This window comes from Typopeltis vanoorti, chromosome 4 (genome assembly GCF_054136105.1).
Source record: "Typopeltis vanoorti isolate ZY-2024b chromosome 4, IOZ_Tvanoo_1.0, whole genome shotgun sequence".
Taxonomy (NCBI): domain Eukaryota; kingdom Metazoa; phylum Arthropoda; class Arachnida; order Uropygi; family Thelyphonidae; genus Typopeltis; species Typopeltis vanoorti.
Window position 1 is genome coordinate 83,845,335 of NC_143552.1, and position 19,810 is coordinate 83,865,144.

The 19,810-nt window shown below is 34.8% G+C and overlaps 1 protein-coding gene across 1 annotated transcript in view; it reads left to right on the forward strand.

Moving 5' to 3' along the window:
* Positions 1-19,810, forward strand: part of LOC150107459 (F-box only protein 9) — a 310,233-nt gene that overhangs the window by 232,920 nt on the left and 57,503 nt on the right. The window contains exon 12 of the mRNA XM_090392105.1: positions 3,733-3,965. Coding sequence (XP_090248231.1) covers positions 3,733-3,965 — 233 coding nt within the window. The remainder of the gene's footprint in view (positions 1-3,732; positions 3,966-19,810) is intronic.

A 19,810-nucleotide genomic window follows, 5' to 3' on the forward strand; every position in this document is an offset into this window, starting at 1 on the left:
TGTGACTTGTGGATACTGAAATCCCCAAGAAGGATGACTTCACTATTAGGGGTATTTCAACTGCAGAAAATCAAACTTTAGAGAGATAGTTGAAGAAATGGATGAGGTCAGAATGGTTGACTGAGTTTCGAGAGCAGTAGAGAGCATAATGGAAAGGGCAGGTTAGTTTGGTAGAGAAATTTTGAGCCAAAGCAGATCAAACAGTCAGGATTCAAGGATGTGTTGTCTTTGGCATGGTATGGTAGATCTGATGAATGCAAAGTGCTGCCTCTGTGCTAGAAAGAGCTGTGTAATGTGTAATTTGGTAGATGGATGATAGGTATTTTGTTAATGGAATGAGTGGGTCTCCTGTGATGAGTCTTTTTGACCCTATGGAGTGCCCATATAAATAATAATAGTAATATTGTGAGATTTTTCTTATTTCTTTTGTCTTCTCTTCATGTGAATTTGTGCACATCTTTACATTGGAACATGGCATTAGTAATGACTGGTCCATATTCTGAACCAAACTTCAACAGGTACTTACTGTTATCATTAGTTTTGCTCTTATCTTCAAATTTTTCCAAATAGTTCTGTATGTCTCTTATTTATTTCCTGCTCTATTGCATACATTTTCAGTGAACCAATTTTACTCTTTGTTAGGTGCCTTCTTTATAGACTCAAAGATCATCCATTTCTTCCTTAGTAGAACCTTCTGGTGGCACAATGTATCATTGTCCCATTCCCATCCATCATACTACTTTAAATTGCCTTCCACTCAAGAAGATCATCACATGTGTAATGTTGAATGTATAGTTATTAACATCTATAACAACTAGTTGTTATTCAGAAAAATCTCTCCTGTTTTGTCTTCTTTGTTTCAGTAATACCAATTATGTCAATGTGGTGCTCCTCTAATTCTTCCACTAGTTCTTTTCTATTTATACTTCTGAGTTTCAGAATCATTCTACTCTTTTATGTTTTCATATTGTTAGCTATATTCCTGATGAAGTATGCTATAGAGCATAAGACACTATCATAGAATGCCATAAAAAATTTTCTCTTTACTCTTTCTATCACATAGTCATATGTTCCTTTTTCTTCTTTGTGCTTCTTGTTAGTTTGTTTTTCTCTTCTCAGCTATACCATTTGCCTGATGTTTATGCAATTGTTCAATCTTGCATTTTGTCTTTTGGAGGTCTCCATGTAAGTGGGCTGTTTCTTTCATGACGTTCTCCTGACTTGCTGCCATTTCACTTTCAATGATATCACTAACACTGACATTTTTCCAGCTTTTTTCAATATTCTCTACTCCTTTATTACATTTGATTTTTTTTTTTTTTTCAATTGTATTGGCTCTCTTTCTCTCTCTCAAAATATTTCCTACATATTTGCTCACCAGTCTTGCTTTCCTTCCACATATTTTCACCTTTTGCAATATGTATATCATACACGTGCATGCACACACTGCATTAAGCAAAACCTCACCTGTTAAACACCCCCCCCCCCGACAAAGATGTCTTTGCCACCATTGTTCTGTTATGCATTGGTGCCATGAAAACATATCTACTTAAAAGGTAAATGACTCTGTCTATCATATACTCATAAAAACAAAAAACTACAACAGATTGACATAATGTTATTAACTGAATTCGAAAAATTACTTATTTTTCTGCACTGCTCTAATTATGAACCCCTGCACACACATTGCCCTCTAGCAGAATAAGTTTGCACGTGAAGTATCTTCACAACTAGTCTGCTTGTACATAGAGGCTGTTGGTTTCATATCTCTATGTTTAAATCCTTTATCAAAGTATTTTAATAATATGGTGGTACACCTAAATTCACTCTGGAAGTAGAAAACAACAACCAACTGCATTTTTTAGATATCTTGATAAAAAAAACAACCTAACAGTGTCAAATTATCCATTTACAGAAAGCCCACAGATACTGGAAGATATCTTCATTATACTTCAAACCATCACAAGACACACAAACTGAGTATTATCCACATGTTGAAACATAGAGCCAAAAAGTTTATATCAGAAGAGGAGGATACACAGAATGAACTCTCACTAATAGCCAACACATTATCACAAAATGGATATCCTCAAAACATCATCAAAAAATATCTATACAATGACAACCCCAGACAAGAAGCATCCCACTGTCAGCACATTTCTACTGTAGTGATACCTTTCATCAAGTCAATTTCTTATCAAATAGCAAGAATACTAAGAGCCCACAACATCAGAGTGGTCTTCAAACCAACCACCAACATCAGACAAGTTTTAGGATCTCCAAAAGATAAAGTTCGTTTTACAAATATCCAGGAGTATATTACATTCCCTGCTCCTGTGGTCTTGCCTACATCGGAAAAACTTCATGAAGTTTAGAAATTAGACAAAAAGAACATGTTGGTGATGTAAGCCACAACAGAAGCATCTCTTCTGGCTTAGCACATCATTTCTGCATGTCTAACCACACGATAGATCGGCAAAACAGCTCCATGCCATATCTCGATGACGACTACAGGCATCGTGTATTTAAGGAAGCCACAATAGTATTAATAACCGGCGGAAACCTCAACAGAAATCAGGGTGTAATTCTAAACAGTTCGTGGAAAAACTTGATCCCCTCTCTCTCAATCAATCTGAACTACAGCTAGCCAGTAATCACATTACAAGTCTACAACAAACATGCATGCGTGATAATGAATAAGAACAATAAGTCATCTCTGTCACGCGAAACATGTATGTGGAAGGGCTACTAGTTTGGTTTTTACAACGTTTTTTATGTTCCTTTTAATTTGTATTTACTAACTTTCATATCTCCATAACGCCTTGAAAAAGCCAGACAGTTTGCTGGCGAAACTGGTAGGTTTTAATAAATGTTTTATTGTAAACTGGTCTGTATTAATAAAATTGTATTTCTATGGTGGTACACCATTTTACTGTTTGCATATTGTTTCTGCATTTATTTCATCTCATTATCTTCTTGGGTCTAGCTCCCTCTGATAAGACCTCAATAAATGCTGAAACCAATCTGGGCAGCAACCCTTTCCATGATACACACCAGTATATTCAAAAGGAAGTGGATTTTGCATTAATGGGATATTAAGGTAATTGTTGTGAAGTCAACAGCTTCTATGTACAAGTAGGCTAATTGTGAAGATACTTCTGGTACAAACTTTGCTTATACATCGATAAAGGATTTAAACAAAAATATAATTTCTTGTCTGTTATAATTTACTTTGTAACCAACTGAAAAAACTTTCAACAACAGTCCAAGGTGGAGATGCAAGGAGCAAATCGTAACAGTAGTTTTGAGGTGGCATGGTGTGAGGTAGAGGCAGACAGGTTGAAATATTTAGTTGGATGTTGCTATAGACACAGTAATGTGGAGGGCAGTGAGAAGGAAATATATAGGCAAATTGGCCTGGCTAGTAAAAAAAAGGGTGACCGTTATGGGTGACTTTAATTAAAGTTACATTGGATACACTAATTATCGGAAAATAAACTTGTGAATAAAGAATGCTTAAAGAAGAAAAAAATTCAAAACTATTAATAGTACTGACAAAAGTACTAAACATGTTATGTGCAGTTCTGCAAGATTATTAAAATTAATCCTTTGTATATTTTGACTTGTTGACTTGTTATATTAAAATTAATCCTTTGTATATTTTGACTTTTTGACTTTTAAAATTTTCTAAGATCACTACTCTCTTTCTCTCCCCCCCCCCACACACACAAGGCTTAGTTTTAATGATTACTACACCTGATGATCCATACCAGTCTGTGGCAAAACTCCGTTATCGTAAACCCAGGTATCAGAATGTTATATGTGGTCATTATCGTCTTGTGGGCAATAAAGTAACAGCAGTTGTTAAAAAGCCTAAATCTGAAAATGCAGGTGGAATAGGATATTATCGTTACAGAAGACGTCAAGCAATTTCTCAAGAAACACAAGAACAGAATTTTCACATGGTAAGTTTATGATGATAGTTTAATTATTTACATTTTATATTTTTCATATTCTAAGGATATTTTATTGCTGTTTAGAACAAACCAGACTTTGAGGTTTCAAAGTGAACTTCTTAAATGAAATAGCTGTAATTTCTTATAATCTTTACAATACTCTTAACCTCATATCAAACTAGCAACCCTTATCTAGTCTTCTAAGGGGGGGGGGGGGGACTCCATCTCTGACACACCTGACAGTGTATAAATTGTCTTGAGTTTATAACTTGTCTGACTATGGACAGACAAACAAGAAAATCTTTGTTAACATTAATAAATAACATAAAATGGATTACTTACATCTATATTTTTATTAGTATAAAAGTTTTGCCCTAGTATCAAGATCATCTTCATGCTGAGGATACCCTTGATATGATCTTCAGTGTGAACATGTCCTTGATACTAGGGCAAAAATTTTATACTAATAAAAATATAGATATATGTAACCCATTTTATGTTATTTATTAATGTTAACAAAGATTTTCCTGTTTGTCTGTTCATAGTATGCTCAATCTGTATTTTTATTACTATAACATTTTTGCCCTGTATCAAGGGTATCTTCAGTATGAAGATGATCTTGATACTAGGACAAAAATTTTATACTAATAAAACATAGATATAAGTATTCCATTTTATGTTATTTATTAATTATCATGTCTTACGTTTTCCTATACGTCAAGTTATCTTTGTTAACATCTACTACCCTTGAAGAACATCCAGAGATATGAAAGGATGGGATCATTCAGATATAGGAAGAGATGTAAGAATGGTGATGATGGAGAGGAATGGTAGTAGGGTATGGAGGATTCATTCAAGGTTGCCGGTGGAACTTGTTATATAACCAGAAAGGAACTATTATGGTTCTATATGATATGAAATTGTTTCATTGATCGAGGTCATTCATCCAAAATTTTTGGAAAAAGTGAGACATGGTTGGATGAGGATGATGACAGGAATGGTGATGGAAGGATATGGTCTTTTTCATGAAAACAGACAGGGAAGAAAAGGTAACAGAGGAGTTATGCCAGTCCAAGGTGGAGATGCAAGGAGCAAATCGTAACAGTAGTTTTGATGTGGCATGGTGTGAGGTAGAGGCAGACAGGTTGAAATATTTAGTTGGATGTTGCTATAGACACAGTAATGTGGAGGGCAGTGAGAAGGAAATATATAGGCAAATTGGTCTGACTAGTAAAAAAAGGGTGATCATTATGGGTGACTTTAATTATAGTAATATAGACTGAAATGAAGAGAGAGCATCCAGGTGCAAAGGGAATGAATTTCTGGATTTCTGAGAAACAGCTACCTTAGGCAGTATATAACAGAGGGCACATGAGGATCAAGGGTCTTGAATTTGATTATCCCGTCACAGGATGCTATTGTAAATAGTGTCAAATCTTTCTTCAGTTGGTGAAAGTGACCATAAAGTGATCATTTAGGTAGTGGCCAGCCATATAAGGACTTCTTGGAGAAAAGGACATGGGTGGACTATAAGGCTGGTGAGGAGATAAACTCAGGAAATAGCTTGGTGCTCGTGGAATGAGGAATTGGATAGAAAGAATATCAGTACTGCTTGGGAACTATTTGCTAGAGGCAATGTTTGAATACTTTCCAAAGGTCAGGAGGTTAAACAAAGTAGATGTGAAATGGATGAATGAAGAGGTGTCATCATGCAGTTTGGAAGAAGAAGGCATTATGGGGGACAGTACAAGATGAGGGATAATAATCAATTTCATGAAAGTTTACAAAGAGTAGGTGAGAAAAGTTACTCATAAGAGTTGAGCTAATGAGGAAAAAAACAGGACATTTTTTAGTATGTGGCAAGTAGAAGAAAGAAAGAATGAAAGATTGTGGAAGGATGATACTTGTTAATGAAAATGCTAGAATAATAATCACCAAGGAGGACATAATTGAAGTGTTAAATGAGCTGTTCATAAAGGTATGTTATCTTCTTGATTATAACATTATATGCAAAGCTTGCAAGCAGTGAAAAGGGAGAAGAATCTACTGATTGTGAGCAAGAGTTATATATAAGGAATTGATTAAACATAATGTTAGGAAGCATGTAGGACTTAATGATATATCACCACTTGTTTTGAAAGAATGTTCCAGGGAGTTAACAACAGCTTTGAACTATTTTAACACAAGTCTTAGATTAGGCCATGTTCTACAGGAGTGGAAATAGGACATTAAACCTGATATCAGAATTAGAGCTTAAACACCCACTTAAACAGAATGGGGGAGGAAAGAGCAAAACAAGTGTTGTTTACCAAGTTGGCAGGAAAAAGACTCAGAGAAAGACCAAGATGTAAGTGGGTAGATACAGTAAAAAGTGCCTTAGAAGAAGACAGAAATTTAAGATCTGATAATGTTGGAAGTTCTGTCATGTTGTACCATCATTTTACATTGTGGGTATACAGAAATGTTTTAGGAATATTTGGAGAAAAGTGCAAAGGTAATAATAATGGTGAATGCCTATTGGATTTTAATAATTTTAGTTTAATCCTTTAAGTGTAGGCAAACAAAGGTTGAACCTGAAGTAGTTCAGGACTGAGGCAACTCATAGCAAAGGTGGACCAAGCTCTCATCACTCCTTGTCTCACTAACTCCCATAATGCAAAGCACATCTCCTTGCGGACATGTATAATGTTATGCATTAGGGGAAGGACCACTACCCAGACTGGTTTGACCTTTATTGAGGTCTCGTCAGTGGAAGGCAGAAGCAATGGAGAGGTCATATTTACTTATACGAGTTGCCAAAAGGTGTTTCACCTTATTATTAATTTTCTCTGGATTTAGAAAAAGATGTTGGAAGTTTATTTTCCACTTGGTTAGACTATAATAAATTTAGTTTAATCCTTTACCCAAGTGTACGCAAAGTTTGCGCCTGAAGTAGTTCAGGACTGAGGCAACTCATAATAAAGGTGAACCAAGCTCTCATCTTTGTTTGCCTACACTTGGGTAAAGGATTAAACTAAAATTATCATAGTCTAACCAAGTGGAAAATAAACTTCCAACATCTTTCTCTAAATCTAGAGTCAATTAATAATAAGGTGAAACACCTTTTGGCAACTCGTATAAGTAAATATGACCTCTCCATTGCTTTTGCCTTAGTATCACCACTTCTGGGTCTACCTCCCACTGACAAGACCTCAATAAAGGTCGAAACCAGTCTGGATAGTGGCCCTTCCCTTAATGCATAGCATTATACATGTCCGCAAGTAGATGTGCTTTGCATTATGGGAGATACTGAGACAAAGAGTGATGAGAGCTTGGTCCACCTTTGCTACAAGTTGCCTCAGTTCTGAACTACTTCAGGTGCAAACTTTGTTTGCCTACACTTGGATAAAGGATTAATTAAAAGTATTATAGTCTAACCAAGTGGAAAATAAACTTCAAACGCTTATTGGACTTCTGTTCAGGACATGGATTAGTTATTACTAACACCATTTTCCAACATAAAAATGGGCACAAATTTACATGAAGAGAAGATGCAAGAAATAAGACCTGTCTTATTTCTTGCATCAATTTCATTGTTTCATTGACTAGGTTATAGATGATAGCAATATTTTTCCACTGGTTCAGGACACAAGAGTATACAGAGGATTTGAAATTGGAAGTAATCACTATTTAGTTTTGAACACAATAAAATTAAATTTATATTGAACAGAAGAGTGTGTAAGAAAGTTTTAAAATAAATTAAGTTGAGCAACTTTCAGAGGTGACTGTAGGCTGTTAAATATACAAATCATTGATGAAAAAATAAGAGTTTGAAAACAAGAAGCGAATCAGAGATTCAGTGGCAAACCCTGAAGATAATATTTATCAATTCAGCAAGAGAGGCATGTTGTGTCTAGAATTGAATGGGAGAGGAAGGATATCAAAACAAGTGTTCTTTGCCAGGTTGTCAGGGAAAAGACCCAGAGGAAGACCAAGATGGATAGACACAGTAAAAAGTGCCTTAAAGATAAAAATATAAGATCTGATAATTTGAAGTCTTGACAGATAACAGATTAATTTGGAGGAAAATTGTTGATCAAAGGGCAGTAATGGTGTAACTTTTTCATGTAGTACCATCATGATTATCCTGTACCCCCTCCCCCAGGGTGACATATCAGGAATTTGATGTCGATGATGATAATGTTGGAGTCTTGATAGATAACAAATTAATTTAGAGGAAAATTGTTGATTAGAAGTCAGTAATGGCTTAAATTTTTCATGTAGTACCATCATAATATCCACTACATCCCCTGAGGGGTATATGTTAGGAATTTGATGATGATGATAACAAAGGCAGATTAAGCATGGTTAAATAAGAACAAAAAATTTCAAGCATATATTCAAAAATTGTTTTACTAATGTATAACTGGTGCATAGTACATAAAAAGGCTGCAAGTTTTTTCCAAAAATGTTGGAAACAATCATTTTTAGATCGCCAGCCTGGTTGGCCGAGTGGTTAGCGTATCCAGTCAAAAGGCTGCAGGTTCGAATCCCACCATGGGCATGGATGTTTGTTTGTGAAAATACTAGTGTTGATGGTCGGCGGTAGATACAGTTGGTGTAGATGATGATGAAGGTTGTTGCGGCTGGTGGAGTGGTGGAGACGGAGAGTTGTAGAGTAGGTTCCCTCCCTCGATGAGTCTTTGGACTCCCTGGAGGTGTTATGTAATAATAATAATCTTCAATCCAACAGTCACAAATAACTTTAAATGTCTGACCCTGAGAATGCATTGGTACTACAGCAGTTCTTCCCTCTATTATAGTATTTTAATGCTTACTTGATTGTTGGTGCCTTTTGTACTGCAGCAAGTGTTTTTTTTTTATGTTAGGAATGTTTATTTTCTTTTCATACATTCGGTTCTGTAAGTGCTATCTATAAATTACATCTTTGATTTCAAGTGATTAAGTCTTTTTTAAAAGAAAAAAAAATGCAAATCAACTTGCTCACATATACATATCCAGGATCTCAGATATATGTATGTATGTAAACACAGTAGAATCCATTTAATTGTGAGAGCCATTTATTTGATACATATCTTAAAGAACAAAACCAAGTAAAAAAAATTTGCCAGTTTTCTTTAGTTATTTAGGACAGGAGAATGCAGCACTCAAGAGTATCCCTCTGAAGTAATTACTTGTAAATGTTTAAGGATTATTGATATAAGGAGAGCAAAGGTCATACTATGCCAAACTACAGCTTGTAAATGACTCATCGGCTTTGTTCTATGCATGTTTTGGGTGATCATGTGAATAACTCATCATTCTTCTCACCAACTCAGGTTACATGCTGTATTACCTTATGAGTAACAGTTTCTAACTAGTATCAGCTGTGTGCACTTATCATCTTTCATGCTAGGTCAACATATAATCAGAAAAGCGCAGAGATTTTTCAGTGCTCTGTTTTTGGATAATTTTGTTTTTAATTTTATAAAATTTTGTACTCTTACAAAGATACCACATAAAAATTTATCACTAGCCAAAAAAAATTGCCTTACTAGACTCAATCAAAGGCCATTCGCCAGTATCTGTTATCATTGTCTGGTGGAGATAACTGGACTACCAAAATCTATGATTTGAAACAAGAGCGAGATAAACTGCAAGAAGAATAGACATGCCATGGCATGGGAAAAAAAATAGAGGCATGAAGGTAAGGATCCTGACATTGAAGATGCCCTGAATCAGTGGTTCTCCATTATAAACGACAAGGGATATGCATAAGTGGTCCAGTGTCAAAAAAGAAGTCAGAGGAGCTAGCTGAAAAGCTGGGTCATGATGATTTTAAATAGGATTACATTGAAAGACTAAGGACAACATGTCATTGTTTTTGTCGATATTGGTGATGAGGGAAATTTAAATATGTACATATTTTACTGTTATAATTAATTTGAATAAATGATTTGTCATCTCATCTCATTTTCCTTTTTACCTTGCGGTGTCGAGGGTTTGTTAATTATTGGACCTAAACCGTTCACAGGATAAGGTGGTCAGTCCTACACTCTGGTGTATCCTATGTCCGTAGCGTTCAGTTCTCAAGGCCGGTTTGCCTGCTTTGCAGGATGAAAAACCCCAGAATAAACTGGGGGGAAAACCCTACTGTCCATGCCCAAGACTGACTAACTTGGTTATGGTTGAGGAAAATCCTTCAACTCCTCATGTCTCCAACAGGAATTGAACCTAGAACACTCCTTCCCCGCGGCATATGGTTATGAAGTGCACAGCCACTAGGCTAACCATGCGACGATAAATGATTTGTTTCTCAGTGAAATATTAGTTTGCCTTTTTATATCTCTTTAACTATTAACATGAAATTTTGCATAATTGAGGAGCCACTTAATTGGATTAAAATGATCTGGTCCTGATTGTCCCAATTAACTGGAATCTACTGTATGTGTATATATATATATATCACGAAACTGTATGAAAAACATGCTGCTTCCTTTCAGTACAATGGGAAAAGCAGCAGTTTATGTGAGTGAATAGTATTTACCCTTTATGGCCAGTCTTCTAGAATTTTAGGCTCTTTCTTCAAGCAGAACTCACATTCTCTTGGAGTCATTCATGCAGGAGGAAGATTAATATAGAAACTGCTCCTACTTATAAAACAGCAGCATAAATTAAGTTCTTCCTACATCTTTAATCACTCACTTTAGAATGATTTGCCTTCTATATGAAAGTCATCATACTTTGTTGAAGAAATAACTAAAACCACATCAACAGTTTCAAATCACCCTTCAGATAGCGAATGAAATAAAACAAGTTCATGACTTACATACAAATTACTGGGTCACTTTCTGTATGATCTAAAAAGCAATAAAGTTTCTTTTAAATTTTAACTGAATAAATCCTATATGGACTAATAACTATAATAAAGTTCACATTTATTTTTCTTTTTTTTAAAGGATGTTTCCTCCATCTGTCTTCTATTTCTAACCTTTCTTGTAATTTCTGTTCAGCCTTCATATATATCAAAGACACAAAAATATTACAGTTCTTCTGTTGTATTATCTTCTCCTCTCTCTCTCAAACAGCAGATCCTTCACAATGTCCATTATCATTATTTTTACTTCTGCACATATTCAGAAATATAGCAGAGCAATTTCTGTTCTATTTCAACATTGTCCACTATTACTAATGTTGGCATTTTTCTTGAAACACCATCAATATTATTTTCTTAGTTCAAGAAAGTTATACATTCATAATTTTGCAATGATGAAAGTAATGAATATTATGACTTTTTAATTTCACAATATTTAAACTCTGAGGTAAGCTTGTTTCACTTCCAAAACATGTATAAAGCACTCACTTTTGACATCCCCTCCCTATCAATTGTTTTCAATTGATAGGGAGGGGATGTCAAAATTGTTTTCAATATAACAATCATATGAACACATTTATTCACTAAACCTCATATCAAATATTTATTTATTCATAAGCAAGGTTTGATTTGCTAAAGATTGCTTGCAACACGCAAAATTCTTTAATTTGTGGATTTTCTGAATTTTAATACAGATATCTTACATTCTACTTTGAAATTATAAGTTTTAAAATCTGACAAAGCAGTCCAATAATTAAGTAATCTTATTTATTTTGTTCTTATGATGTTTTAAATAAATGCTAATAACTATTAAGATGCTTTTCTTTTAATTTACTGCTGCATCAGTTTTTTGACTGATCTTTGCTCTTATTTTATAAGAAAAGCTAAGTGGGGAAACTAGATAAATAAATTTATTCATCTGATATCCTTACTATCCTAGCTTTTCTTATTTTATTTTTTGTTCTATTCCATTTTGTTTTATTTTTTGTTGCTAGTTTCACTAAAAACTATGCATAAATTGTTGATATGTTTTATTTCTTCTATTATTATTATTATTATTCGTGACACCTCCAAGGAGTCCGAAGACTCATTGCAGGAGAACGCCTACTGTACAACTCTCCATCTCCATCACTGCACCGAACTTCTACTACCAATCAACTACATCAGTGCCATCTACCACCCACCACCAAAACAAGTATTTTTTTGTCTGTAAATTGCATGTGTTCTGAAGGGCCGATTTGTCTGTATGCTGGATGAAAAATCTGAGTTTCCGGGAGAAAAAACCCTGCTATAGAAACAGATAAGAGAATATAGTTAGGTTTCGTATTCTTATCCATTTTCATAGTTTTCATATTTTTATTTCTGATTTTTATATCAAATTTGTTACAGCTGTTATTCAGTTCAGTTAAAGAGTCAAGGTCTGTAGCAGATTTATTTAGTAATACAAATGAATAATAAATATGGATTACTTACATGAAATGACTTTTTTTATTTAAAAAAAATTACCTTTTCTTTCAATATGTATAATCATTCATATCTCATTTGTCTTATTGGGCATTTTAGATATGAAAAAATGGAACAACAACAAAAAAGAGCATAACATAAATGACAAAAGGACCCCCAGTGCAGATATGAAATCATTAGTGGTAGTTGTGTTGCATTCTAATTGTTGTAAGTGAAATCCCTCTTTTTTTTAAGGAAAATAAATACAGTATGTTGAATGCTGTTAAGCAGTACTATCCTGATGGACTGAGTTTATATCACCACACTCTGAATAAAACACAGGTATTCAGATCTATTAAGATTAGGATGTTTTACTAATGCTTTGCAGTCTCTCCTATAAGGAACCTGTCCTTTATTTCAGAGTATAACATCATCTGCATATAGTCAAGAACTGAGTTGAATATCTCAGATTTTGATATTAGATTTAATGATACTTTTCTTCATAATGTAACCTATGTAGAATGATTATACAGTGGATATTATGCAGCCTTCCCTTACAACTGAGTGCTCTATAACATAAATATCAAACCATCTTCTGTACATCCTTCAGTTTTGATTTATAATGTCATAAGATCTGCAAAACTTTCAAAGTTCTGGACCTACACTATCTTAACAGTTTATCTTAAAGATTATCTTTTGTCTGAATCCAACCTGATCTTTCACATGTTTCTTTCCTTTTTTTTTCAAAGTAAGCATGTATTAATCTTTTTTGTCATGTTCAATATATAAATTTCCATTTTATTTCTCACTTTCTAGTTGGGTACTGTGCTTGATTCCTGACGACTTAACTACTCCATCTGAAATCCAACCTTTGACCGTGTTTTCTTAATTATGTAATAGCCATAAACAATTAAATTCCATTTAATATTTGATGTGAAATGACCAAATAAGTGTTTCAGATCAAATATTATATACTGCAACTTCCACATTTTAGATTTCCGATGGTATTTTTTTATCTAAATCATCAATATGTTCTTCTTGTTGCATTCTGCCTAGATATTTTTTACTTTTCTGTATCTCATTTAATAGTTTTACTAACTAATTACTCCAGGAACAAGCATAGCATATCTTTATCTTAAGAATATTCTTCACCTTTACAATCATTGATTCTTTTCATGTATTCTTTCGTACTTTCTTTGTATCCTCTAGACCAGCATTCTTCAACCTTTTTACCTGCGGACTGGGGAAAATAGGAGAAATATTTTGCGGACTAGCTGACGACTAAGACAGAAACATAAACCAATGTAGATAGTATTTTATTTATTAAATCCAATGTTATAAAATTACAATTTTTAGCTAGTGCGACATCTGCTGCTGCTTAGAGATTAGAAAATTTGATATACATGGCTGGAGTTGTTTCCGAGAGACAAAGTGCTGCAATAACATCCATTCGATTTCTCTGTTTGGTTTTTATTACTGACATGGCTGAAAAAGTCTTTTCACACAAATAGGAAGTAGAAAAAACGACCAACAATTTGATAGTTTTATAACTCAGAGATGGATATTCTTTTTCGAGTAATATCCAAAATTGAGACAATGATTGCATTTTATGTCTGGACACCAGAGTGACATCAGAAGACAACTCAATCAGCTTTTCTTTTTCATGAGGATCAAGTGCACATAATTTTATATCTTCCAAGAAGGGATTATTAATCCAGAAGTTACCTTTACAAGGATTCTCATTTTCAGGGAAATAATTATTAAAGTTTTCAGCTAATGCCATTAAATATTGACTTATATTGTTGATTATGACTTTCTTGTTGACATCAGCAGCAATCAAAAATTCTCCCAAAAGTGGAAACATTTCTATATCTTCCTCTTGTACGTGACTATCCCAAAGAGCCAGCTTCTTTTTGAACGAACACATCCATTTTATTTCTCAGTGTAAAAATATTTGTACAAGATCCCTGAAGAGAAATATTAAGTTCGTTAAGAAGGCTAAATATTCATGACTTATTTTTCATGGTATTAACAACAACACACACTTTTTCCACAAAGATTTTTTATTAATGCTTATATTTTGCTGATTTTCAACTTAGCATCATCAGAGCACAACACACTTGTACACACGACAGTGAGTGAGTGAAACAATATAATTGCAAAAGACAAAAGATCTGAACTCCTATTTTTGGCACCCTCTGACGAAAAAAAACAGCTATGCAGGAGTTTTTCTTAGGATAACCGTCTCCCAAATTTTTGGCAAATTAATGCAACCAGATTTGTTAAGGTTGGGAGAATTCTTCAAAGCCATAGCTGACTCAAAAAATAACCTTTCAGATCTATAACGACTCCTAAATAGCACATTCGTTTTCCTCCATGTAATGGAAGAAAACGAATGTGAAGGGGTGTCCAAAGCGTGGTCTGCCAGTCCTGACTTGCCATTCTACAAACAGATTAATGGTACTGCTATGGGTTCCCCCCTCTCTTCCCTGTTAGCAAATTTTTACATGGAACACTTTGAAAACAAAGTATTTACCACAGCTACATACAAGCCACGTGTGGTTATGCTATGTAGAAGATGTGTTTGCCATCTGGCCCCATGGAAAAGACACTTTGGATGTGTTTGTCACCTACCTAAACAGCCAACACCCCAAAATCCACTTCACAGTAGAAAAATAATCAAATAACTGTTTAAAATTTCTTGACACATTAGTCACCTGCCTTTCAGATGGATCACTATCTTTTTCTATTTACAGAAAGCCTACACACACAGGAAGATACCTACATAAACAATCACATCATCATCCAGTCCAACAGTACAGCATTTTAAAAACACTTACACACAGAGCCAGAGCCATTTGTTCCAACGATACAGCCCTAACCACAGAACTCCAATATCTGCACTATACGTTCTTAGCTAATGGCTACAATCCCTACAAAATAGATAAAACACTACATAGGCCCATTACTCTCCCCTCCCCTAATACACAAGAATACAACATGACCATTTCTATTCCCTATATCAGAGGTACAAGATAGCTGAAATTTTGTTGAAAAATAGCCTTCGCACCACTTTCAAACCTCATGTCAAGCGCAACTCTGATCTACTCGCCTAAGGATAAACTTCACCCTTTAGCACACCCAGGAGTGTATGAAATTCAGGAAGATCAGTGAACATCTGCCTGGAAGAACATGAAAGATACATTTGCTACTATTACTATGGCAAGTCGGAACTGGCAGACCATGCTTTGGACACTCCTTTACACAGGATTAGATGGAGGAAAACAAATGTGCTATTTAGGTGTCATTATAGATCTGAAAGGTTATTTTTTGAGTCAGCAATGGCTTTGAAGCTCTCCCAACCTTAACAAATATGGTTGCATTAATTTGCCAAAAATTTGGGAGATGGTTATCCTAAGAAAAACTCCTGCATAGCTTTTTTTTTTTTTTTTTTTTTCGTTAGAGGGTGCCAAAAATAGAACTTTAGATCTTTTGATTTTTAGTGGAACCTGTGGCATAGTAATTAAATAATAAAGTAACACGTAAAAATCACAGTGAAATCTTTAATTAGTAAAAAGACAGATATTTCGTACTAAAAATAATAGTACATCTTCAGTGTCTGTAACAGTAATAGATGTGGAATACAGGCAAACGTAATATCTTCGAATTGTTTCAAATAATAGTTTGCCAAAGGTGGAGATAGAGGGCTACCTATGGCAGTACCTTCAATTTGTTTGTAGATTTTGTTTTTCCAACCTGAGTGGATGACATATTCCAATATCCTTGCAATATCTGGAGGGTAATCTTCATATAATGAATTGACTGTGTCGGTTAATGGGATATTGGTAAACAGAGAAATGATGTCAAAACTGACTAATATTTCAGAATCTGTAATTTTTATATCCTTGATTTTTTCAAGAAAATCTGTTGAGTTTTTTATATAGGATCTGGAATGACCAGTGAGAGCACTTAAGGAATGTGATAATACTTTTGCAATCCAATAAGTTGGAGAGTCAATGCAATTTACGATGGGTCATACAGGACAGCCTTCTTTATGGATTTTTGGGAGTCCATAAAGACGAGGAGTTCTTCCAAAGTAGGTGTGTATTTTATCCACGTAGTTCGGATCCCAACTTATAACCTCATCAAGTAATTTATTTATTTAGCTGTTTAATTTGTGAATTAGTAGGATTACTTGTGATCTCTTGGTAGGTTGTGGTGTCTTCTAATAGGCTGGATACTTTTGTCTCATAGTCAGTCTTATTCATAATTACAATAGCTTTTCCTTTATCGGCCTTAGAAATGGATATTGTATTATCTTTTCTTAAAGAAGTTAGACCTTTAATTTCAGCATTTGATAAATTGCATGGAGGTAATTTGCTTTTGAATAACGAAGTCAAAACTTCAAAATGTAGTTTGTTGGCATCTTCGCTAGGAAGTCCTGACAAATTGCATTATATAATATGTAAGAAATCAAGATAAGGAATGCGTGAAGGAATAACAGCAAAATCAAGGCCCTTTGCTAAAGCTCTGGTTTCAGCGGTGGATAATTGGCGATCGGAAATGTTTACAATCCATTTATTTGTAGACGTACCATCAGAGGTAAGATTTTTCTTTTGCTTGTTATATAAATAGTTGTATTTTTGCATAAGATTTTGAAGATTTCTCATAAGACCAGGATAAGGATTGTTTTAATATTAGTCAGTTTTTTCTCTGTTCACCAATTTCTCTGTTCACCAATATCCCATTAACCGACACAGTCAATTCATTATATGAAGATTATCCTTCAGATATCGCAAGGATATTCAAATATGTCATCCACTCAGTTTATTTCAGTTGGAAAAACAAAATCTACAAACAAATCGAAGGTACTGCCATGGGTAGCCCTCTGTCTCCACCTTTGGCAAACTACTATTTGAAATAATTCGAAGATACTATGTTCTCAGATACTATGCATTCATCCTCATCCATCTCTTTGGTACCATTACGTCGATGATGTTTTTGCTGTTTGCCCACACACTGAAGATGAACTTTCCACTTTTCTACAACGGATAAATAACCTTCACCCATGCATCTAATTCACTATGGAAAAAGAAAACTCTGGTACTTTATCATTTTTGGACATCCTTCTTACTAGAATGTCTTCTGGTACCTTATCTACAAGCGTCTTTCGAAAACCCACTTTTACTGGCAGATACATTCACAAAAAGTCTACGCACCACATGTCTCAAAAATTTGGCATTCTTAAATCTTTAATTCATAGAGCACATAAAGTTTGCTCTTCCCCAATAATCTTACAACAAGAACTTTCCATCATTAAAAAGTTAATGGAATCAAATGATTACAACTCCAATCAAATCCAACAGATACTTGACTCTTATGTTCCAACACTTACAGTTTCTTCAACAGTCCGCAGAGTTCCTATTCCGTACATTCCAGGAATCTCAGAACCTATAGGTAGAATTCTGAAAAAGTATCAACTGATTCCAACATATATTCCTATCAACAAAATTTCTTCTTTATTACCTTCTACAAAGGATAAACTGTCTTCTCTATCTTTGGCTGGCATTTACGAAATACCTTGCGAATGCGATGTCTCTTATTTTGGACAAGCTGGCTGTTCTTTGGAAAAAAGACTAAAAGAACATCAATATTATATTGATTATAACAAACCTCTGAAGTCTGGTCTGGCATAGCACAGTATTGACTCTACTCATATTGTCCAGTGGGATAAAGCAGTTCTCCTCCATAGATGCAGATTCAAATATAAACGCTTATTCAAAGAAAGTTGTGAAACTATCTTACACCGACCGAATTTAAATAGAAATGACTATGTCTCTCTCAAAGATCTGGGAGACTTTTATCTAATGTAAAAAACCATTTATCTTAATAGATTAAATTTGTTATTTCTATTATTTCCTAGCACACGGCAACAATTGTATTTTAATAGGTGATCCACCGAACATTTACCTGTATTCCATTCCTATTACTGTTACAGACACTGAAGATGTACTATTATTTTTAGTACGAAATATCTGTCTTCTTACTAATTAAAGATTTGACTGTTTTTACGTGTTACTTTATTATTTAGATCTTTTGTCTTTTACAATTATATTGTTTCACTCACTCACTGTTGCGTGTACAAGTGTATTGTGCTCTGATGATGCTGAGTTGAAAATCAGCGAAATATAAGCGTTAATAAAACATCTTTGTGAAAAAAGTGTGTTGTGTTGTTAATACTGTGAAAAATAAGTCATGAATAACCATCAACACCTAAGCTTATCTGTTAGAAGGCTAAATATGCCTGCCATATATGCAAGCTCAGCCATCCATTCCTCATTCAACAAAGGCTCTACTAGGTCAGATTTTTGCTCTCGCAGAAACTGCTTTCTTCCCTCAGTTCCAAAAGGCGTGCAAGAAGCCTTCCTCTCGATAACCACCTCACTTCTGCATGGAGAAGGAGATGATGGTGGTGTGAGTCCACATTCTCACACAGTGTCGTGAACAGCCTGGAATTCATAGCTCGACTACACATTTCATTAATGATCTTCACCGTGTCATTCATCAGTGTTTAGTTCAGTAGAAAGCTTTGCAGCTAGGTGCTCCAGGTGGATCATACAGTGAGTTGACAAAACTTCTGGGTGCACGACTTCCTTTATTTTCGCAACTACTCCTGAGCGACGTCCAGTCATGCTCGCAGCACCATCCGTACACACTCCGACGCATTTGCTCCATTCTAAGCCCTGTGCTTGAAAATACCCGTCAAGAGCATTAAATATCTCTGAACTAGTGGTCCATCCAGGTAAGTCAAGGCAACAAAGAAGTTCTTCCCTTAAGTCTTCATCTTCACTATACCTCACGAAGTAAAGTAGGATAGCATGGTTACTCACGTCAGTTGATTCATCAAGTTTAATCGCGAAACATCTCGATTTCTTTATCCCCATCTACAACTTGCTTTTCAATATCGGTGGCCATATCAGTAATTCTCCTCTGAATGGTGATGTCCGAAAGCAATATAGCCTCCAGTTTTTTAGTGGCTTGAGGACCCAAAATTTCTCGTACGACATCTAAGATGCAAGGCTTTACTAATTCCTCACCAATAGCAAATGGTTTTTTCGTTTTAGCTAATCAAAGAGCAACTAAATAAGACACTCAAAGCAGAGACTTGTCACTAGTCATCGTCATCTTCATTTCACTTTTCTGACTTTTCATCTGGTCACGTAATCTTTGAAAAAAGTCCAGTGGCTTATCAATAAAATCTCTATGCTTTGAATGCAAATGACGAGCAAGTTTGGAAGGTTTCATAGCATCACTTGACAGAATTTCAGAACATACTACACACAAAGGCCATGGTGATATTTAAATAGTCCTTGTCGAAATGCCTAACAAAGTTTCCTTTTCTTTTTTTGGTTTGTATTGTACATTCTGAAGTATCAACATATTTCTTTTTCTTTGTTTCTTCTAAACTTTGAAGCACTAGTACTTGGCATGCTTTTGGTACCATCGCTACTTTTCTCCTGAATATTGTCCTTGCCTCAACTAAAGAAGGTTAAAAGGT